This window comes from Manihot esculenta, chromosome 15, assembly GCF_001659605.2.
Source record: "Manihot esculenta cultivar AM560-2 chromosome 15, M.esculenta_v8, whole genome shotgun sequence".
In the NCBI taxonomy this organism is placed as follows: domain Eukaryota; kingdom Viridiplantae; phylum Streptophyta; class Magnoliopsida; order Malpighiales; family Euphorbiaceae; genus Manihot; species Manihot esculenta.
Window position 1 is genome coordinate 4194485 of NC_035175.2, and position 21572 is coordinate 4216056.

At 32.9% G+C, this 21572-nt stretch overlaps 2 protein-coding genes across 2 annotated transcripts; both read right to left on the minus strand.

Moving 5' to 3' along the window:
* Positions 1-3409: 3409 nt before the first annotated feature.
* On the minus strand, positions 3410-6524 carry LOC110602060 (elongation factor 1-alpha). The gene is made up of 3 exons (XM_021739487.2): positions 6377-6524; positions 5350-5832; positions 3410-4531 (listed from the first exon to the last, which is right to left on the minus strand). Exons 2-3 carry the CDS (start codon positions 5809-5811, stop codon positions 3644-3646), a joined length of 1350 nt encoding a protein of 449 aa, XP_021595179.1. The 5' UTR covers positions 5812-5832; positions 6377-6524; the 3' UTR covers positions 3410-3643.
* A 4511-nt stretch (positions 6525-11035) lies between these two features.
* On the minus strand, positions 11036-20044 carry LOC110601548. Its single transcript, XM_043951115.1, has 7 exons — positions 19893-20044; positions 18762-19235; positions 17500-18384; positions 17178-17351; positions 13075-13108; positions 12490-12956; positions 11036-12143 (listed from the first exon to the last, which is right to left on the minus strand). Exons 2-7 carry the CDS (start codon positions 19221-19223, stop codon positions 11256-11258), a joined length of 2910 nt encoding a protein of 969 aa, XP_043807050.1. The 5' UTR covers positions 19224-19235; positions 19893-20044; the 3' UTR covers positions 11036-11255.
* Between the last annotated feature and the right edge of the window lie 1528 nt (positions 20045-21572).

Sequence of the window (21572 nt, forward strand, 5' to 3'; positions counted from 1 at the left end):
AACTCAAATGAGGGACCAAACATACACTAACATAACTCTAAACAACTCCCCAAAAACCCCCTAAAACACCTTAAAATAATCATAGAAAACATGCAAAGGAAGGCTGAACAGGGCACTTTCGGCGGCAGGTTTGACGGCCGAAAGTCCCTCCAGAGCCAAAACTCAGCCACTTTCGGCGGCCGAAAGTGGTTCCAGAGCCGAAACTTGCCAACCTTTGGGGGCAGGTTCGGCGGCCGAAACTCCCTTCCAGAGCCGAAAGTCCAAACTTTCGGGGGCAGGGTTCGGCAGCCAGAACTGCCTCCCCAGGTAGGTTCGGCGGCCGAACATGGCTTCAGCAGCCGAACCTGAGTTCTTCCAGAATGGGAGAACTCAAGCCTCTCATGCACATTTTGCCTTCCAAAACCTTCCAAACTCAAGCACAACACTCCCAAACATGCATAAACATGTACTCAAGCATATAGGGGTCTCAAATCATCCTATACCCCAACGAACATCACATAGCAACACATTTAACATGCATTTCATCATTTAACTCACATAAACCCTAACCTTTAACAACTACTCTAATCATGCATAAAACCCCCTTAAAACCTCTCAAAACTTACACAAAACATAAAAGGAGGTGAAGATCTACTCTTACCTCTTGAAGATCAAGAGGAGAGGCGATCCAATCTTGGAGTTGTGGAGAAAATGGGCTCTGGGGTCTCCAAGTTTCCAAACTTCGATCTTTGCTCAAAGATCTTCAAAACCAAGATGAAAGCTTGTTAAAAGCTTGAAAGATTTGAAGGAAAACATCAAAACTAACCATGGAAGGGTTTGGACTCATCTTTGCCCGAAAATGGAGAAGAAAACTCGCCCATTTTCGGACATGGGGCCTTTTATAGGTGGCTGGCCAGACCACCTTCGAGGGCCAAAGGTGCTCCCTAAACTGCACCATGTTCGGCGATCGAACATGAGGTTCGACGGCCGAACCTGACTTTCCTTTCTTGGTGCTTTTCTTTCAAAAACTCAATTTCTTTCTTATCTAAAACCTTAAAACACATGAAAACAATTTAGAAAAACATATTTTACCCTTCTAGAGGTTTCCGACATCCTAGATTCCACCGGAAAAATAGGAATTCCGATGCCGGGGTCTAGCCGGGTATTACACCTGCCGTCGAAAGTCCTCTGCCCAGCCTTCCTTTGCTTGTTTTATGTGCATATTTTGGTATGTTTAAAGGGGTTTTTGGGGAGTTGTTTAGAGTCATGTAATAATTATGTTTGGTATCTCATTTGAGTCCATCTGTGTAGCATCGGACCTAGGAGACCGTAGAGGTCTTCAGTGAGTTAGCTGCATCATTGTTAGGCGAGCGTCAGCCAGAGGTGAGTAAAATTGAACTCTCTTTTTAAAGTAATCAAACTTTTAAGCATGTTCATGCATCACGAATGCCATATTTATGTATTAGGATGTTTGCATTAGAATTCACGAATATAATGCATTGCATAATTTACTGTTGATGTGGATGGATATTGGATGACCCACTAGCCATCGAAATGATATGATATGATGCGATACGAAAGTCCAGGTGAGGCCCATTCTACGCCCCTGGCATTTTGGATATGTTCTGTTATGTTAAGCGAAAGTCCTGAGGAGCTCCGTCGAGGGCCGAGCACATTAGAATATGTAGAGGGTTACTGGTGACAAGTCCATATTGATGTGAATTGTTTGTGTTGTGACGCATTTCATACGAGCATACGTTTATTAAACTGTTTTTATGTTCTGCTCACTAGGCTCTTGTAGCTTATCCCTTTCCCCTAACCCCAGGTTTGCAGGGTCAAAGATAGCTCGAGAAGTCGGCATAATAGCTGGTATAGTTTAATGTAATAGAATAGTTGTGGACATGTATTGTTTTAATGGATTAGAATTGTGCTTGGCCCTAGTTTTCTCTACCCTTGTAATCTCGGTTAACATGATCTTTATGTAAAAACTTTTAATTATGAGTTATGTTTGAACTAAGTTTGAAAAATGTATTGTTGACCATACTAGAGCATTTGATGAGGGCTCTAGTATGGGTTTTATGTTTTCAGTATGATACATGTACAGGTTGAGCTTGGTTTTATGGAATATTTAAGTTTTTGTGATAATGTTTGATTATGTATTGGATTTTATCAGGTACACAAGATGCATAGTAGGCTTGCTACGGGTTCCGGCGATCTCAAGTCGATCTGAATTCTAGCGCCGGTAGCGGTCCGATTTCCGGGTCGTTACAAATTCCATCTGAGAGTTAGAATTTTGACGCTGCAGTTTAGCTAGATATTACATTCTTCCCACCTTAAGAACATTCGTTCTCAAATGTTCAACCAAACAAACAAGCAAAACATGCACATCAAGAAGACACATAAAACCATTTTAATAACTTACTTCAAAAGAGATGAGAGTATTACCTAAGCATCGACTCTCTGATCTCTGCCTTATCTTCGGAGACCAGATTGCGTACTGGAGGACAAACTTATGTATTAGGTTTTGATGGGGTTATGGTCTGACTTTTCATTCATAGTCTGGATATTTAAAATTCAATAATTATGGATAAGAATCGGTATTACACAATTTAATAAGTTTCTTTATATTTTCTCAAAAATCCAACTATATTATTTCGTATTCACTCTATTTATTTTTTATTCATTATTCATTGTTAAAGTAAAATACACGTATTAAGTAAAACAATAAATAATAAAGAATTATAATTCTATTTAATTAAATTGTCTTTTAATTAAATTGTCCATATAAATATGATAAATCTACTTAATATTTTAAAAATATAAAACTTATTAAAAATTAAATAAACAATTAATTAAACACGTTTATTTATTCTAAAACAACAAATAAAAAAATAAATTGAGTATTTTTCTTTGTATTTTTAATATATCGGTTACTGCAGTTTTTTAACATGTTCAAACGGATAATAATGCTTTTGTGTAATTTAAACTAGAATTGGGTAATTTAGGATACCGTATTAAAGGAAATGAGTGAAAATTAATCATAAAAAAATGACCAATTAACATGGAAAAATTAGATAAAACAGTGTTCCTCCACTACCTGTTCATCTGCCCCCAAAAAAAATGACGAATTTGTCATCCTTGTAGGGGCTTCAGAAGTCAAACATTATTTTGTGCATTTTTATTCTTTTTCAAACTTGCTTATCAGATGTAACTTATTATTTGCAACTTGTTTTTTAATTTTCCACATCAGAAAAAAAAAGACATTTTAGAGCATAGATTTCTACCATGAAGTCAAAGAGGCCTCCTCTAAACACGAACATGAACGTCTGCCAAAAAAGTAGCCAAGTGAATAAAAATACTTGCCATTGGAACTTGAAATAATTTGCCAACATAAACATGAACTTAAAGTCTGCAAAAAATAGCCGCCTCCTTGAAATCAGAAAGAAAATCTCTCATACATAACAAAAAGTAACTAGAAAATATAGTTTCAGCATAATCACCAAAACATGGTGTTATCTACTGCAAGCCACTGCCACTCTTCCACCAAACATGGGTGGGACAGCAACTACCAATCTCAGACATGGCTAAATAACTGAACAGAAACAAAACTACACGATAAATAAAAAACTCCACGCAGTATCAAAAGAAACTACGAACCCTGCGTTCACTTTCCTCCCTTCTTGGCGGCAGACTTGGTCACTTTAGCTCCACTTGGGTCCTTCTTCTCAACACTCTTGATCACACCAACAGCAACAGTCTGGCGCATGTCCCTAACAGCGAATCTACCCAGTGGAGGGTACCCAGAGAAAGTCTCCACAACCATGGGCTTGGTCGGAATCATCTTCACGAACCCAGCATCACCATTTTTCAAAAACTTGGGCTCCTTCTCAAGCTCTTTGCCAGACCTACGATCAATCTTGGTCAAGATTTCAGCAAACTTCACAGCAATGTGGGAGGTGTGGCAATCCAGCACTGGGGCATAACCATTTCCAATCTGACCAGGGTGGTTCATGATGATGACCTGCGATGTAAAGTTGGCAGCCTCCTTGGCAGGATCATCCTTAGAGTTTGATGCAACAAATCCTCTCTTCAGATCTTTCACTGCAACGTTCTTCACGTTGAACCCAACATTGTCACCAGGGAGGGCCTCCTGGAGAGCCTCATGATGCATCTCAACAGACTTAACTTCAGTTGTCAGACCAGTAGGTCCAAAGGTCACAACCATTCCAGGCTTCAGGACACCAGTTTCCACACGACCCACTGGGACAGTTCCAATACCACCAATCTTGTAAACATCCTGAAGTGGGAGACGGAGAGGCTTGTCTGAGGGCCTCTTGGGCTCCTGGATCTGGTCCAGAGCTTCAAGAAGAGTTGGGCCCTTGTACCAGTCAAGGTTGGTTGATCTCTCAATCATATTGTCACCTTCAAACCCAGAGATGGGAACAAAAGGAATCTTATCAGGGTTGTATCCAACCTTCTTGAGGTAGGAGGAGACTTCCTTGACAATTTCATCGTACCTAGCCTTGGAGTACTTGGGGGTGGTGGCATCCATCTAAATAAATGATGGAACAAAGGCTTAAATGTTAGAAAAAACGATAGTAAGATTGTCAAATGTATGGCAAATACAGCAACTATTAAACAACAAAGCCATATTCAGTTCCCCTAAGCAAGAAGGCAAACTGTAAGCCAGAGAGGTTAGGGCAGGGTCATTTAACACAATAAACACTAACAGCAGACAGACCACTTGCTATCAATTTAAAGCAGCCGTGGTAAACTGTTTATCTCTGAAACTTGATTCATTAACCCAAAAGAAAAAGCAAACAAAGAAACAAACATAAAATATACAGGCAAGGAGCATGTGCTCATATACACATATAAGGCACAAAGGAAGCATATAAAACATTTGTAGAAAGATAACAATGTGAGAGGAAGTGACATTTCTAGAAAGATCCAATGTGAAGTAAGTGAAAGTGCAAACTAATATTTTTGCACCCCGTCCACTATGAAACAAGCATCTAACAGGAAAACATAAAATAACAGTGTTTGATAAAAAAAAGATTATCAAACCTACTATATTGACAAGTGGGGAGAGAGGGAATCGAACCCTCAACAGTTCAATGTGCATAACCACCGGTTTAACATCCGGAGCCATCCACCATTAGGCCATCTTCTCCCCCAAATAGACAACATCACATGTCTTCTAATAAAGTAAACACCCATCATAGCTCTGGACATTATCCATATATGCGTCAAATAGTACGAACATTTCAACATTGCATTTGAGCTAGATGGGTGCTCTTTATCAGAAGAGGGGCCATAACAAACAGGATAATAAACAAGAGCAGAAAGTGTCACAACGTGGAATATTACCTTGTTGCAGCAGCAAATCATTTGCTTTACACCAAGGGTGAAAGCAAGTAGAGCATGCTCACGGGTCTGTCCATCCTTGGAAATACCAGCTTCAAAACCACCAGTGGTGGAATCGATGATAAGGACAGCACAGTCGGCCTGTGAAGTACCAGTAATCATGTTCTTAATGAAATCACGATGCCCGGGAGCATCAATGACAGTGCAGTAGTATTTGGTGGTTTCGAACTTCCACAAGGCAATATCGATGGTGATACCACGCTCACGCTCGGCCTTGAGCTTGTCAAGCACCCAGGCATACTTGAATGACCTCTTGTTCATCTCAGCAGCTTCCTTCTCAAACCTCTCAATCACACGCTTGTCAATACCTCCAAGCTTGTAGATAAGATGACCAGTGGTGGTCGACTTACCAGAGTCGACGTGGCCAATGACCACAATGTTGATATGAACCTTCTCCTTACCCATTATAGATGTTTAAACACTTAACTGGAAAACGGAAAGGAATAAAAACGAATAAGAAGTTGTTTTAGCTATAAGCAGCCAGTAAGAGTCGAATTACAGAGACAAATCAGCATCGTTTCTCCTCATAAATCCAATAGAAAACAGACATAGCATTCACACTTCTTAGATTCACAACAAAAAGAGCACGAAACGAAGAGCTTAATCTCAAAATCAACTAAACGAAACAAACAAAATAAATCAGATCTACTGAAAGAGCAAATAGATCTGGATATTAAACAAAAGAAAACAGGTAATTAGAACAAAAGCATGACGAGCTAAATCACAAAATTCTTTGAAATCTAACAAATCTGTCTCTCTACATCAGAAAAGCTAAAAGCTAAAAACTAAAAAAAAATCGGATGCATCTATAAATCCTAGTTTTAAAAAATTGGTAAAATCATCAAAGATTATCGAGAACACCAAAATCTGGACCTTAAGATTAATGCAAAGCTTGATACAAGGATGAATCTACATCCATCCATAGAATATAATAACCTGAGTGAAGAGAATAAGGTTCAGATCCGATTACCTGAACGCAGCCAAGAGAAATCTACGAGAACCTCGCGTATACTGTAACGAAGACGCGAAGGCAGAGAGTGTAGTGCGGTGTGAGGCTAGCTCTCGTTATATATAGCAATAAGATTAGGGTTGCTGCTTCCTAGTGGACGGAGCAAGACCTCATTCAGTTTATTTACTTTTTTGCCCCTAATGAGCAAGCCAAATATTTGAAATAAAATTACTACTTGATCTATATCTATATGGTAACTAGTTTCTTACTTTTAAAAAATTTATAAAAATATTTAATATTTTTAAAAATTTATTAATTAATTTTAATATGAAAGAATTAATTAATAAATTTTTTAAAATTATAAATAATAAAATATTTAAAATTAAAATAACAGATGAATTGATATGTAAAATTTTTAAAATGTAAAAAATATTTTAATATATTTTTAAAAAAATAAACGATTAATTAATAATTTTTTATATTATAAAAATTAAATAATAACTTTTTTATATTTTATTTTTATTTATATATTATTAACAAGTAGTGATTAATTATTATACAACATATTTATATATTTATTGCATAAATAGTAATTAATTTTACATAATTAAATTTAATATATATATTTATTATAGTTATTAAACTAGCTTTAATAATTTCAGTAGCCTATCAAATTTAATATATAACAATATTTAAAGATCGTTTTAATTTTAATTAAATTGCATTTGAGTGATTCAATATATGGACAATTGAATTCAAATATTATATATTTAATTAGAATTATGTTTTCAATCATTAAGATTAATTTTCTTTTTAAATAATGCACATCCCTTTGTGTAGTGTTTGTCTTGTTAAAAAATCGAGTTTTGCTAGCATTGAATGGGCTATTGCTATGAAATGACCAGCTGCTGTGGCCTTTGGCTTTGGGTTGTGGGTTTGTGGCTTGGCTTCGGCTTGTTTTTTCTCTATTATTTAGCCCGCTGATCTTTTAGAATGGCACTGTAAATAAATAAAACGCAATATAGGCTGATAAATCTAAAAACTAGGCAAATTAATAAAAAAATAATGATAGAGGAAAAAACCTAAGTTAAAGATGGTAATAATAAAATATCCACAAAAATCACGAACGAATTATTATCTTTAGTATTTGCAATCCGTTCTACCCCATCTAATTATATATATTTTAATAAAGTTTATATAAAATCTATATCTCGATAATATTTTTTATTTTAGACATTCATTTCTATTATTTTATTTTTAATTAATATATATAAAATAAATTTCAAACATCATGGCACTGTTTTATATTTAAATACTTATTTAAAAAAGATAAATAATACGCCTCATACCAAAAATAACTCGTAAATTAATCAAAATCTTCAAAATAAATAATAAATATCATGTATTTATTCATCTATTAAAAAATTTGACACAACCAATTTTGATTTTAGTCCAGTAAAGACTAACATAATACTCACATAAAAAATTCAGGTTCAAGTCTTCTTATTTTTAATTCCCTACTAAAAAAATGACACAAATATTTATTGAGACTATACAAAATATAAATAGTTATGACTTGATCTCTCATATTCAATCAAGAAATTCTCACCAATATAAAATTATATATTTATATAATATAATAAATTATTATAATCTTTATCATAAAGCGATTCCATTGAATTAAAATTAAAATTATCTTATATTATTATATATAGATCAATAAATTAATATTAGTTCGTATTATTTTTCATTGCATATGAATCAATTTAAAATAAATTTAATTTATATTATATCAACAATAAAATGAGTTAATTGAATTAAAATAAAATTACTTTATCACAACTTTAATTTGATCTAATTGAATTAAAATCAAAATCATTTAAGATTCATTACTAATTAAATTTAATTAAAATTAAATGATCCTGTATATGAATAATATGAATCAAAATCTATTCATACTATACAAATCATAAAATGAGTTCATTGATAAGATCGGTTCACTTTATGTCAATTTAAATTAGGCAAATCAAATTAAAACTAATCTATCTTATATATATCAAATATTATTAAAATTAAATTAAAATAAATTTTTTTAAAGAAAAAATAAAAAATTTTATATTTATAGTGTACAATTGTTCCAGATGTGAGAGAAATATTTTCGGGAGTTTTATTTCAAAAGGAGAAAAATGACGTTACATTTTGTTTGGAAGCTTCATTGCTTCCTTATGTACCCAGTCAAGTCCACGTGAACATCACGTATAACTTTACAGATTAGAAATAAACGAATTAAAAGAAATCATGTTACATTAGCTCTAATATAACAAAAAGGAGAATATTACAATGCGACATATCTTTGTTATTTACAATTACACACTTCAACACTCCCTCCCCAAATTGAAACTGGTAAAGTAAAAAAATTCAACTTGCAGACCAAACTGGTATGGCGACATATTGGCAATGCCTTCGTGAAGAGGTCTGCCAATTGGTCTTGAGTAGGAAGGTGATTAGGCAAGATAAATCCCTGTTGTAGTTGATCTCGGACGAGGTGGCGATCTATCTCGATATATTTTGTGCGCTCATAGAATACTAGGTTAATAGTATTGTGCATGGCTGCTTTACTATCACAGTATAGTGATATAGGCAGTTGAGTTGGAACCTGCAAGTCTTAGAAAATATAACTAATCCAGAGAAGCTTACCCACAGTGTTGGCCATTGCACGATACTCAGCCTCAGTTGAGAACTTAGAAACAGTGGTTTATTTTTTTCATTTTTCAAGATATGAGGCAAGGGTCCAAGTAAATGCAATACCCAAAGAGATTTTCTAGAGTATGTGCAAGCAACCCAATCAGAATCACAATATGTATGGAGAGATAAATCAGTACTCACAAGAGAGTAAAGGCCTTTGTGTAAGGACCCCTTAAGATAACGAAGCAAACGTAAAACAGTCTCCCAACGAGGCCTTCGAGGCATGCTCATAAATTGACTTAAATGTTAAACAACATAACATATATCAAGTCTTGTTAGATTGATGTAAAGAAGTTTGCCAAGTAGCCTTCTTTACATATTAGGCCCAGGAAGAGCCTCTCCTGAATCAGGAGTCAAGTGCAATCCTTGTGGCAAAGAGGAAGATGCAGGTTTATAATAAAATATGCCTACATCTTTATGCACATCCAAAATAAACTTTATTTGGCTAAGAATAGTTGGATAAGAAGATCTAGCAACTTCTAGACTCAAGAAATATTTCATAAGTCTCAAATCTTAAATAGTAAATTTTGAATGCAAGGCAAGTTTGCACTTATTAATAGTGTCGATAAAATTTTTTATCAAGATAACATCATCAACATACACCAACGGGATCAAAACCAAAGTGTTAGTATGTTGTGTAAAGAGTCAATGCTCATGAGATGACTGCACAAATCCTAAAGTCTTAAGGAAAGCAATAAACTCAATATTCCATTGTCTAGAGCTTTGTTTAAACCCATATAAGAACCTCTTAAGCAAACATACTTGCTTAAATTGGGCTTTGTGATAGCCCTAGGGAGGTGTCATGTATACCTCTTCATTCAAATGTCCGTGCAAGAAGGTATTATTGATTTCCAACCGAAAAATTGGCGAATGTTTAGAGGTGGCCAAGGCAACGAGAATCATCGTTGTGATAAGTTCAGGCACATGTGAGAATTTGTCCTTGTAATCCAAGCCCTCTATTTTGTTGTAGCCTTTGACAACCAAACGAGTTTTATACCTATCTACATCCCCATTACAATCTATAACTCTCTTATTCTCAGACAAAGTAATAAGAATCCGAGTATTATACAACCAAACGAGTTTTATACCTATCTATATTTTCTTTACAGTCTATAGCTCTCTTTATCCCTAGGCAAAGTGGTCAGAATTCAAATATTATTTTTTTCCAAGGCATGAAGTTTTTGTCCCATGGCCTCAATCCAGTGAACAAGACATAATAAGTGCAACTTTATTATTGACATTGCAAATATATGAACTATGAGATGAACAAAAGAATAAGGTGGTTGTTTACAAAGGATTCACATAATCCTACAACTAAATAGGTGGTTATCTATGCCCGAGTCCTAGGTAAAGGACATTTCTAAGGCCATTATTTCTAGGACTGCATTGGCAAGGTTGCGAGTCAAGACGGTCTCAACCACAGGCATAAGGACCACATAACATTCAATGTCATTATTCTTTTGAGCCACAAGCTTTCCCTAAATAATAAAGTAGTTGTCTATACAAAGTGTATAGATATTAGTCCAATAAGTGATTCAGTCCTACAGCTCAATGTACAAAGAGACTCGATGAATACTGGCACTAAACGCTAAGGACCATGCACACATTTATAGAAGGCGTACCAGGAAGAAAATATGTCACCGAACAAAGTAGGAAGATAAAAACAATAAACCAAAAACCATAAGTAGAAAAATGAGGAAACGATACGTGGGCCTTTTCTAATTCAACTGAACCAAATAAAGATAACCACATGATACTACTCGTATTCAGTACTACGAACCATTTCGTTCTGACCTAGAAAATCCATTCTGAAGTTAATGTTCTGGCAACGGGACAAGCTTCCATAACCCTCCCACCACTCCAGAAACCAGAACACAATCCATCAAACCACCAAAAAAACAAAACCATTAAACATATCAACAAAACGGGGCAACATAGACAAAACTCTGCAACTTGATAGAAATTATCTCAAACATCCACAGCAAACGTAATAATATCGCCACCGCCTATCTAGCACCCAATTCTGGGTGCTGTACGTAGACGTCGGGCAAAAAAAGTACAAAATAGAAACACTACCAAAACAACTTGAAAAACTAAGATAAATATAAGATGTCCTCAACAGTAATATTAAATGCTCCGCGCTCCCACGCACAAATCATTTCCCTCCCTTCTTGGCAGCAGACTTGGTGACTTTAGCTCCACTTGGGTCCTTCTTCTCAACACTCTTGATCACACCAACAGCAACTGTCTGGCGCATGTCCCTAACAGCGAATCTACCCAGTGGAGGGTACCCAGAGAAAGTCTCCACAACCATGGGCTTGGTCGGAATCATCTTCACGAACCCAGCATCACCATTTTTCAAAAACTTGGGCTCCTTCTCAAGCTCTTTGCCAGACCTACGATCAATCTTGGTTAAGATTTCAGCAAACTTCACAGCAATGTGGGAGGTGTGGCAATCCAGCACTGGGGCATAACCATTTCCAATCTGACCAGGGTGGTTCATGATGATGACCTGCGATGTAAAGTTGGCAGCCTCCTTGGCAGGATCATCCTTAGAGTTTGATGCAACAAATCCTCTCTTCAGATCTTTCACTGCAACGTTCTTCACGTTGAACCCAACATTGTCACCAGGGAGGGCCTCCTGGAGAGCCTCATGATGCATCTCAACAGACTTAACTTCAGTTGTCAGACCAGTAGGTCCGAAGGTCACAACCATTCCAGGCTTCAGGACACCAGTTTCCACACGACCCACTGGGACAGTTCCAATACCACCAATCTTGTAAACATCCTGAAGTGGGAGACGGAGAGGCTTGTCTGAGGGCCTCTTGGGCTCCTGGATCTGGTCCAGAGCTTCAAGAAGAGTTGGGCCCTTGTACCAGTCAAGGTTGGTTGATCTCTCAATCATATTGTCACCTTCAAACCCAGAGATGGGAACAAAAGGAATCTTATCAGGGTTGTATCCAACCTTCTTGAGGTAGGAGGAGACTTCCTTGACAATTTCATCGTACCTAGCCTTGGAGTACTTGGGGGTGGTGGCATCCATCTACAGAGACATTAAAAAACAATAAGTGCGACAAAAAATTGATCTCAAAGCACATATACATATAGAACTTAACAATACTAATACTTATATTTCCCAAATAACAGCAACCTCATATCAATATAACCTCTCTCCTGGACAGATAAGATCCAAGCATATCATTTACAATCAGCCATCGTGATCCTAAACAACTAGAATTTTACAGCCAACAATCACTCAACCTCTCAGCATTGCATTCTTAACACATTGCTCCTATCTTTTCATTTTTCAACAAAATTATGAATAGGAGGATAACATTCAGCACCAACACGAATGCACAGCCAAAGCCAGCAAGTAATTAGGTTGTTACCTTGTTGCAGCAGCAAATCATTTGTTTGACACCAAGGGTAAAAGCAAGAAGGGCGTGCTCACGGGTTTGACCATCCTTGGAAATACCAGCTTCAAAACCACCAGTGGTGGAATCAATAATAAGGACAGCACAGTCAGCCTGTGAGGTACCAGTAATCATGTTCTTAATAAAGTCACGATGACCAGGAGCATCAATGACAGTGCAGTAGTACTTGGTGGTCTCAAACTTCCACAAGGCAATATCAATGGTGATACCACGTTCACGCTCGGCCTTGAGCTTGTCAAGCACCCAGGCATACTTGAATGACCTCTTGTTCATCTCAGCAGCTTCCTTCTCAAACCTCTCAATCACACGCTTGTCAATACCTCCAAGCTTGTAGATAAGATGACCAGTGGTGGTCGACTTACCAGAGTCGACATGGCCAATGACCACAATGTTGATGTGAACCTTCTCCTTACCCATTGTTTAATCTGAAAAGCAAGCATAAAAGAAATTCAGTAATAAACAAAAAAAAATTAAGTTAAAATAAAGAATAGTGACATACTAAACAGTAAAAAACCCATTGATGGTAGGCAATAAACATACCATACAGAAACGAGAACAAGACAAGATACTTGAACTATAGATCCAAGAACAAAAGACTGATTAAAAAACTCATATGAAAACATTTTACAAGGTCTATCAGAAAAATATCCAAACGGAACCACAACCCAAGTACAGAAAACTGATTGCAAAGCACAGACCAACTTTACGACGATTTAAAGCATAAAACGGGGAAAAAATCGATATGAAGACTATGAAATCGCAAAATCAACTAAACAGTCCAAACAAAATATATTAAACTTATAGTTATTGAAAGAGCAAATAGATCTGATGTTAATCAAAGAAAATAAAAGGTAATTAAACTATATCGAGCAGGAGAGCTAAATCACGACACGATTTGGAATCTAAGAAATCAGTGACTGACCTGGAGAGACTGAGGAGAAGGAGGAGGCAGCAACGGCGGCGGAGATTAAGAAAGGCTTAGGAAATGAGCACGCACTATGGCAGCGAAGAAAAGGGGATGCGAACTGAGAGAAGCAGAGGCAATATGCCATTATTTATAGCGCTAAAAGGGCTAGGGTTACTCGTTACTCGAAGGCGGCGAATATTTTATCTTACGGTTTTGCCCTTGCCCTAACCTTCATGCGCATGACAAAGTGTGACGAGTTTGTCCCAATTGCTTGCATACTAAGTGTCTATGCCGTTGCTATTAAAACTGCAAATTTAAAACATAAAAATAAAAATAAATTATAAAAAAAGAAAAACAATTAGCTGTAATTTTTTCCATTTTTTTCTTGTTCAGCAAAAGGATAAGGACAGAGAGGTAACGAGTTTAAACAACGCCGAATTAAATTAATTATTACAAATAAATTTACTTAAATTTAATAATTTAAATTTTTTATAATCACAGACTTAACCTGATGATAAGTGCATCCGAGTAAACCTGATAGATCTCAGGATCGAATCCCCCAATCCCTAATTCAAAAAAAATAATAATTTAAATTTTTTAAATTTAATAATTTTAATTTTTAAATGATAATATAATTACATCTCGAAGAGAACATTTTAAAATCAAATTTTTGTAATAATAAATGAAAAATAAATATATGAAATATTAAATATAAAACTTTATGTATTTTTTACTCTAAGTGATAATAAAATAAAATGAATTATAATAGTTAGTCATTGGGCGGTAGTAAAAAATACTTATTTTATATAAATATCAAGGGCAATGATATCCTTGCTGCCAACAACGGTAAAAATTTTCTTTTGAAAAAAATTGGAATTGAACCAAATTATGATGTGGTTTTTTATTTAGTTCATTGTTTATAGGTTTATTTGTTCAAAAATATCAAATTTTAGATAAAAAATTATAATTTTTAAATTTATTATAATTATAATAATTTTTTAAATTATTTTTTTTCTAATTTAAATTAATTTACATGAAGTACTATATATTATTATTTTTATCATATACAAAATTTAATTAATTTGAATTAAATTTTATTAAAATTTTAAATCTTTAATTACTTAAAATTTAAAATGAATTTCTTATTTAAATAATAAAAAATTAAATCTTTCAATTAGTTAATTTAAAAATTTCATATAATTAAAGATTTATCATGAAAACTAAAATTTGATTTCAGTTAATTAAATTTTTTATGCGTTAAAAATAATGACACATAATATATTATATAAATTAATTTATATCTAATTAAAATTAATTTAAAAAATTATTATAATTATAACAAATTTAAAAATTAAAATTCTTTATTCAAAATTAAATGTTTTAACTATAAATATGAAAAATTATAAAATTAATAAACTTTTTTATAATAATAATTTTTTTTACAATTGAATCTAGTTAAATTTGAGCACTAAATATTTTAATTTTATGAGATAAAGTTTATTAATTTGTGTTTGCTAAATATATTAATTTTAATTGAAAGATTTTTTACACTATTTAAATTTATTATACTTGAGTTTTAACATTTAAAAATCTATAGCTATTAAAACATATCTCAATCTCAAAACACAATATATCAAATAATAAATTTCATTATATATATATAATTGATGAATTAATTATTAATTTTATATTAATATATATTTGATAAATTAAATAAGAATGTCAAATATTAATATCAAATGTATTCTGCACAATATTAACGTTATGGCTTAAAATAACGCATGGTATAACAATGGAATTAAAAAAAAACATTTGATATTTAGAAAAAAAAAAAAACAATGTAATTAAAAATTCTTAATTTTTGTAACCGTTAGATAATAGGATGATAATAACGGGATGAAAGGAAATTTATAAATTAAAATTTATCGAACAAAAAATTTAAAATTTAAAAGTTAATTAAAAGATTTTAATTTATTTTAATTATAGATATTAGAATTTTAAAATTACTTTTAACAAATAAAATTTAATTTATAATTTCAAATTTTTAAATTTAATAAAATTCAAGATAAAAAATATAATTTTTTTAACGCAATTAATTCTAACCGAAATTTAAATTTAAGATTCCATAACTGTAAAATGGACTTTAATATTATTGAGTTAAAGTCTATCAATATGTTGAATGTTTTTTTTTTTTCATAAAAATATTGATAGCTTTTTGGATGATTTTATTTTTCACAAATAAAATTATTTATTTTAGTTGTAAATATAGGTTTAATGTTTTAAAAATATGATAATGTTGTTACAAAATCACAACTTTAAATTAAAAATATCATTGTTTATAGATTTGATTTAATTGGTTTTAAAATTTGGTTTTTTGTTTCAATATATAAAAGTAGAAAAGGGATGATATTCATACTTAAATTTAATAACATCTGATTGACTATTATTTTGATCGGTTAACAAATAATATTAAATTATTATTATTTTGAAAATTTAAATTTAATTAGTTAAATTGATTTTATATTTAAATTCAATTTTTATTTTACCTATAATTTAAATTAGTTAAATAATTTAGGGCTTATATAAATTTAAAATCGCCCTACTTATATATTTAAGTAAATTTTATTATAATATAATTTTACAAAACTATCGCTAAACTCTAAAACCTTTGTTTAAAAAATCATTATTTTATGCTTCTTTAAAAAATTATCAATTTTAATAAAATTAACTAAAAAATAGATCTTGTATTTTTTTTATTCTTCTGGGTTTCTAAAAATATAAAGTTGCGTTTTTTAATAAAATTATGATGTAAAATTTAAGGTTGTTCTAAATTTATGATAATATGCCATGAATATTTTGATAATTTTTAAAATAAATAGCACGTTTATAATGCATGAGGTTCTCTTGCAAATCTGAAATTTTATAAGACATTATTATCTTATAATTGTAATTAAATTGTGAAATAATTAGAAACTAAATATATCCATAAGCATTTTTATTATCTAAATTTGAATCCAGTTTAAAATTTTGATTTAAATTATTGCATATATAGTTTGGGTTTTTTATTTTTATAAATAATACAACTAAATTAACTAATCTAATTGAAAAATAAACTAATTGATATATATTAATATTAAATAAAAATACAATCAAGAATATCATAATTTACTTGAATTCTTTATGTTGCCATGTATTTTAATGAACAGCACAGATATTAAAATTTACTTGTAAAATAAAGTTAAAGAACCCAAGTTTTCATTTCTTTTCTCTTTTTTGACAAAAAGCTACAAGTTATGTTTACACTGGATTAGTCACTTTTAAGTGTATATTGTTTCCATTTCAAAAAAAAAAAAAAAGTGTATATTGTTTTGCGGAAGAATATGATTTTTTTTTTCTTTTACTACTTTTACTTAAATATGGTTCACAGAGAGAAAATTTCTTATATTTAATGAAAAATAGTTCCTTTCAGATAAAAAAAAAAAAAAAAATTCAATAGTTAGTATTTTTACATGCACAGCTAAATTTTGCCCAAAAAAATACACACACACACAACTAAACTTTACTTGATATGTTTTAGGTATTTTCATAATTGTAATTTAAACCATTTAAAATTTTAATTTTATCGTATTATTATACATGCTATGGTAGAAAATCAAATGTAAAAAAATATTAGTAGAATTAGGGACCTCAAAGAAGAAATATTAGGACAGACACCCCATCACCAAGAATGTAATACATGAAATAATAACTGAGAAATCATCAAAAACATATCAACAGAACGGTTCAAAAACATATCAACAGAACGGTGTAACAGAAACAAAAACTTTGAAACTAAATAGAAAGTATCCCAAACATCCACCACAAAAGTGGCGTTAAGCACAACAACCACAACAATATCGCCACCGCCTATCTAGCACCCAATTCTGGGTGCTGCAAATAGATGATGGACATAAAAAGGTCAAAATAGTAGTACTAACCAAACATCTCAAAAAGCTAAGATAAATATAAGATGTTCTCAACAGAAATATTAAGATTTGTGAGCTGCTAAGCACAATTCATTTCCCTCCCTTCTTGGCAGCAGACTTGGTCACTTTAGCTCCACTTGGGTCCTTCTTCTCAACACTCTTGATCACACCAACAGCAACAGTCTGGCGCATGTCCCTAACAGCGAATCTACCCAGTGGAGGGTACCCAGAGAAAGTCTCCACAACCATTGGCTTGGTCGGAATCATCTTCACGAACCCAGCATCACCATTTTTCAAAAACTTGGGCTCCTTCTCAAGCTCTTTGCCAGACCTACGATCAATCTTGGTCAAGATTTCAGCAAACTTCACAGCAATGTGGGAGGTGTGGCAATCCAGCACTGGGGCATAACCATTTCCAATCTGACCAGGGTGGTTCATGATGATGACCTGCGATGTAAAGTTGGCAGCCTCCTTGGCAGGATCATCCTTAGAGTTTGATGCAACAAATCCTCTCTTCAGATCTTTCACTGCAACGTTCTTCACGTTGAACCCAACATTGTCACCAGGGAGGGCCTCCTGGAGAGCCTCATGATGCATCTCAACAGACTTAACTTCAGTTGTCAGACCAGTAGGTCCGAAGGTCACAACCATTCCAGGCTTCAGGACACCAGTTTCCACACGACCCACTGGGACAGTTCCAATACCACCAATCTTGTAAACATCCTGAAGTGGGAGACGGAGAGGCTTGTCTGAGGGCCTCTTGGGCTCCTGGATCTGGTCCAGAGCTTCAAGAAGAGTTGGGCCCTTGTACCAGTCAAGGTTGGTTGATCTCTCAATCATATTGTCACCTTCAAACCCAGAGATGGGAACAAAAGGAATCTTATCAGGGTTGTATCCAACCTTCTTGAGGTAGGAGGAGACTTCCTTGACAATTTCATCGTACCTAGCCTTGGAGTACTTGGGGGTGGTGGCATCCATCTACACAGATTTAAATAACAAAATAAATAGATAATATGCAACAGGAAATATTCATGATCTCAAAGCACCATACATGCATAACTTTACAAGACTAGTATGTCTATTTTCCAAACAATAAGAAACACAATTCACTGCTAACACACATCAGCCCCAAACCATTATAACATCTATCCTGGACAGACAACACAAGTATTATCACTTCCAATCACCCAACCTATTCCTCCACTTTACTACCACCTACTAAACACCCTCACAGTATAGCATTTTCAATACAATGTTAAGATCTTTCATTTTTACCAAATTATGAAAAAAAAAAGGATAAAAATAAGCAACGTTGTAAAGGCACATCCAAAAGCAACAAGTTATTAGTTTGTTACCTTGTTGCAGCAGCAAATCATTTGTTTGACACCAAGGGTAAAAGCAAGAAGGGCATGCTCACGAGTTTGACCATCCTTGGAAATACCGGCTTCAAAACCACCAGTGGTGGAATCAATAATAAGGACAGCACAGTCAGCCTGTGAGGTACCAGTAATCATATTCTTAATAAAGTCACGATGCCCAGGAGCATCAATGACAGTGCAGTAGTACTTGGTGGTCTCAAACTTCCACAAGGCAATATCAATGGTGATACCACGTTCACGCTCAGCCTTGAGCTTGTCAAGAACCCAGGCATACTTGAATGACCTCTTGTTCATCTCAGCAGCTTCCTTCTCAAACCTCTCAATCACACGCTTGTCAATACCTCCAAGCTTGTAGATGAGATGGCCAGTGGTGGTGGACTTGCCAGAGTCGACATGGCCAATGACCACAATGTTGATGTGAACCTTCTCCTTACCCATTGTTAGTTTAATCTGAAATGGAAGCATAAACAAAAAAAAAAATCAAGTTAGAAGAAAGTAGTAAATAAGATGAACGATAAAATGACCAAGTGGAAAGCAGAACAGCGATTAGTAGACAATAAACAGTGTAATAATTAAATAATACCGATTAAAAAAACTAAAAAGAAAATATTTGATAAGGCAAACATTAAAATCATTCCAAGTTTCCAACGGACCCGCGATCTATGTGCAGAAAACTAGCTGAAAAACGCATACTTAATTTACAAAGAAGTAAATCTAAATCACGGGAAAAAAACGATATAGAAAGACTAACAAATTGCAAAATCAACTCAACAAAATACATCGATAAAAACAAAATATAGCTATTGAAAAAACAAATAGATCCGAATAAAACAGGTAATTAAAACTCTATCGAGCACGAAGAGCTAAATCACGAAATGCTTTGAGATCTAACAAATCTCTCTCAAATCTACGTAAAAGAGCTTACAACTAGAAAATCAGATGCATCTTAAATCCTAGATAAAAACAATAAACCAATAAAGATCATCGAGAAAACTAAAATCTGGACCTTTACATATGAAAGCTCAATACATCACAAAATTAGAAATGGATCCATATTCATAGAATATAGTAAATTGAGTGAAGAGAGTAAGGTTCAGATCCGATAACCTGAAGGAAGAGAAAAGAAACCTATGAAAACCCTGGCGTATACAATAACAAAACGTGAAGGCAGGGAACTGAGTGCGGTGTAAGGAGACTACTTATACTTATATATAGCCAAAGGGATTAGGGTTACTGCCACCAAATGGAGGGAGCAAGAACTCATCGAGTTTATTTACATTTTTGACCCTACTGCGCAGACCATAAATTTTATTTCTGTTTATGTATTATCGTAATTATAAACAGTTCAAATTTTTATAAAAAAGTTGATAAGAATAATATTGAATATTTGCATATTTATTATATAAATTTTAATAATAATGTTTAATATAGTTGTTAAATTCGCATTAAATCATGCCAGTAGCTTAGTTGATTGAATATTATATAAATAATTTTTTAAATTAAATAATTATCAAAATAATACTAATAATCTCCTATCAACACAAATACAACGTATGATATGATGATAATAAAATAATGCAATTCAAACACACAACAGGGATTATGTGGAAAATAATTTTAATATTATTCAATTAAAGTTAATTACTCACATATTTATTTAATAATATATAGGCTAATAATATAAATCAGCTCAGTTTGAGTGAGTGACCATTCACCGGAAGTCTATTCCTGATTTTATTCTACATGTTTTATGTTTTGATGCTGCTTATTAATATATTCTTTTTCTAAAAAATAAAATTTTCTTATCTATTTATCTAACAATATTCATTGGTGTATATACATTAATAAAAGAAATAATTTTAAGAATAAAGCAAATTAATAAAGATAAACGATAAAAAGAGTTAAAACCCAAACCTGTCCGTTTCACGTTTAGCGAGAGCAACCAGTTTCCAGACCTGCATCCGTTTCATTAGGCTGCAAACGCACCCTCGTTTCAACTTTTTGGACGTTTCCTCGTCAACAGGCTAAAAGTCGATTCTACCAATGGGTTAAATATTCCAAAAATCATCTTATTTGAAATATAAAACCAATTATTGTTGTCAATATCCAAATCCTTTTTAACCTGAATTAATTTTTTTAATCACCAACGCCTTTTTTAAACTCAATTATTATTATTTAATAATACAAATTTTGTTTAATTTTATATACTTTAATCAATAATCTATATAAAAATATATATATTTTATAAATAATTTTTATTTTTTAAAAACTATTTCTGAAAGTATTTAATTTTTTTAATAAAATATATACAAATTTAAAATATTATTATAAAATATATTTATATTAAATTAATTGTTTATATAAATAAATTTGAATATATATTCAATATAAAACAGGAGCTCAATTTAAATTCATTATAAGTATTAATTTTTAAATTTAAATTTCTTTAATGCATCATTCTAATTTATTTTAATAGAATTGGGCTGGATCCGAATCCGATAAAATACCGATCCATTCCGACCCTTAATCAGACTACCAGACCAACCACAGTAGTAGACTGAATTAATACACCAAAGTAACCGCCAAAATGTTAACGGCTATAGGTAGACAAAAATGAAAAACAGAAATTTTTATTGTAGAAAATTGTTTCCGACTTTCAATGACATTTCTCTTACCAATAATAATTTAATATTTGCTGGATGAAAATTTCAAGCCAATTTTTTTTTTTTTTTCCTTTCCAAATTTGAAATTTAAGCACTACCACTTCACTTTCGAAAAAAAGAAGAA

Excerpts from the sequence above, each read along its gene's own strand:
- LOC110602060 (XM_021739487.2), bottom strand. The coding sequence starts at position 5,811 with ATGGGTAAGGAGAAGGTTCATATCAACATTGTGGTCATTGGCCACGTC. Across the intron at positions 4,532-5,349 it reads TGATTTGCTGCTGCAACAAG|ATGGATGCCACCACCCCCAA; the intron begins GTAATATTCCAC and ends TCATTTATTTAG.
- LOC110601548 (XM_043951115.1), bottom strand. The coding sequence starts at position 19,223 with ATGGGTAAGGAGAAGGTTCACATCAACATTGTGGTCATTGGCCATGTC. Across the intron at positions 18,385-18,761 it reads TGATTTGCTGCTGCAACAAG|ATGGATGCCACCACCCCCAA; the intron begins GTAACAAACTAA and ends AAATCTGTGTAG. Across the intron at positions 13,109-17,177 it reads TTTCTCAGTTATTATTTCAT|TTCAAGTATCTTGTCTTGTT; the intron begins GTATTACATTCT and ends TTGGATCTATAG.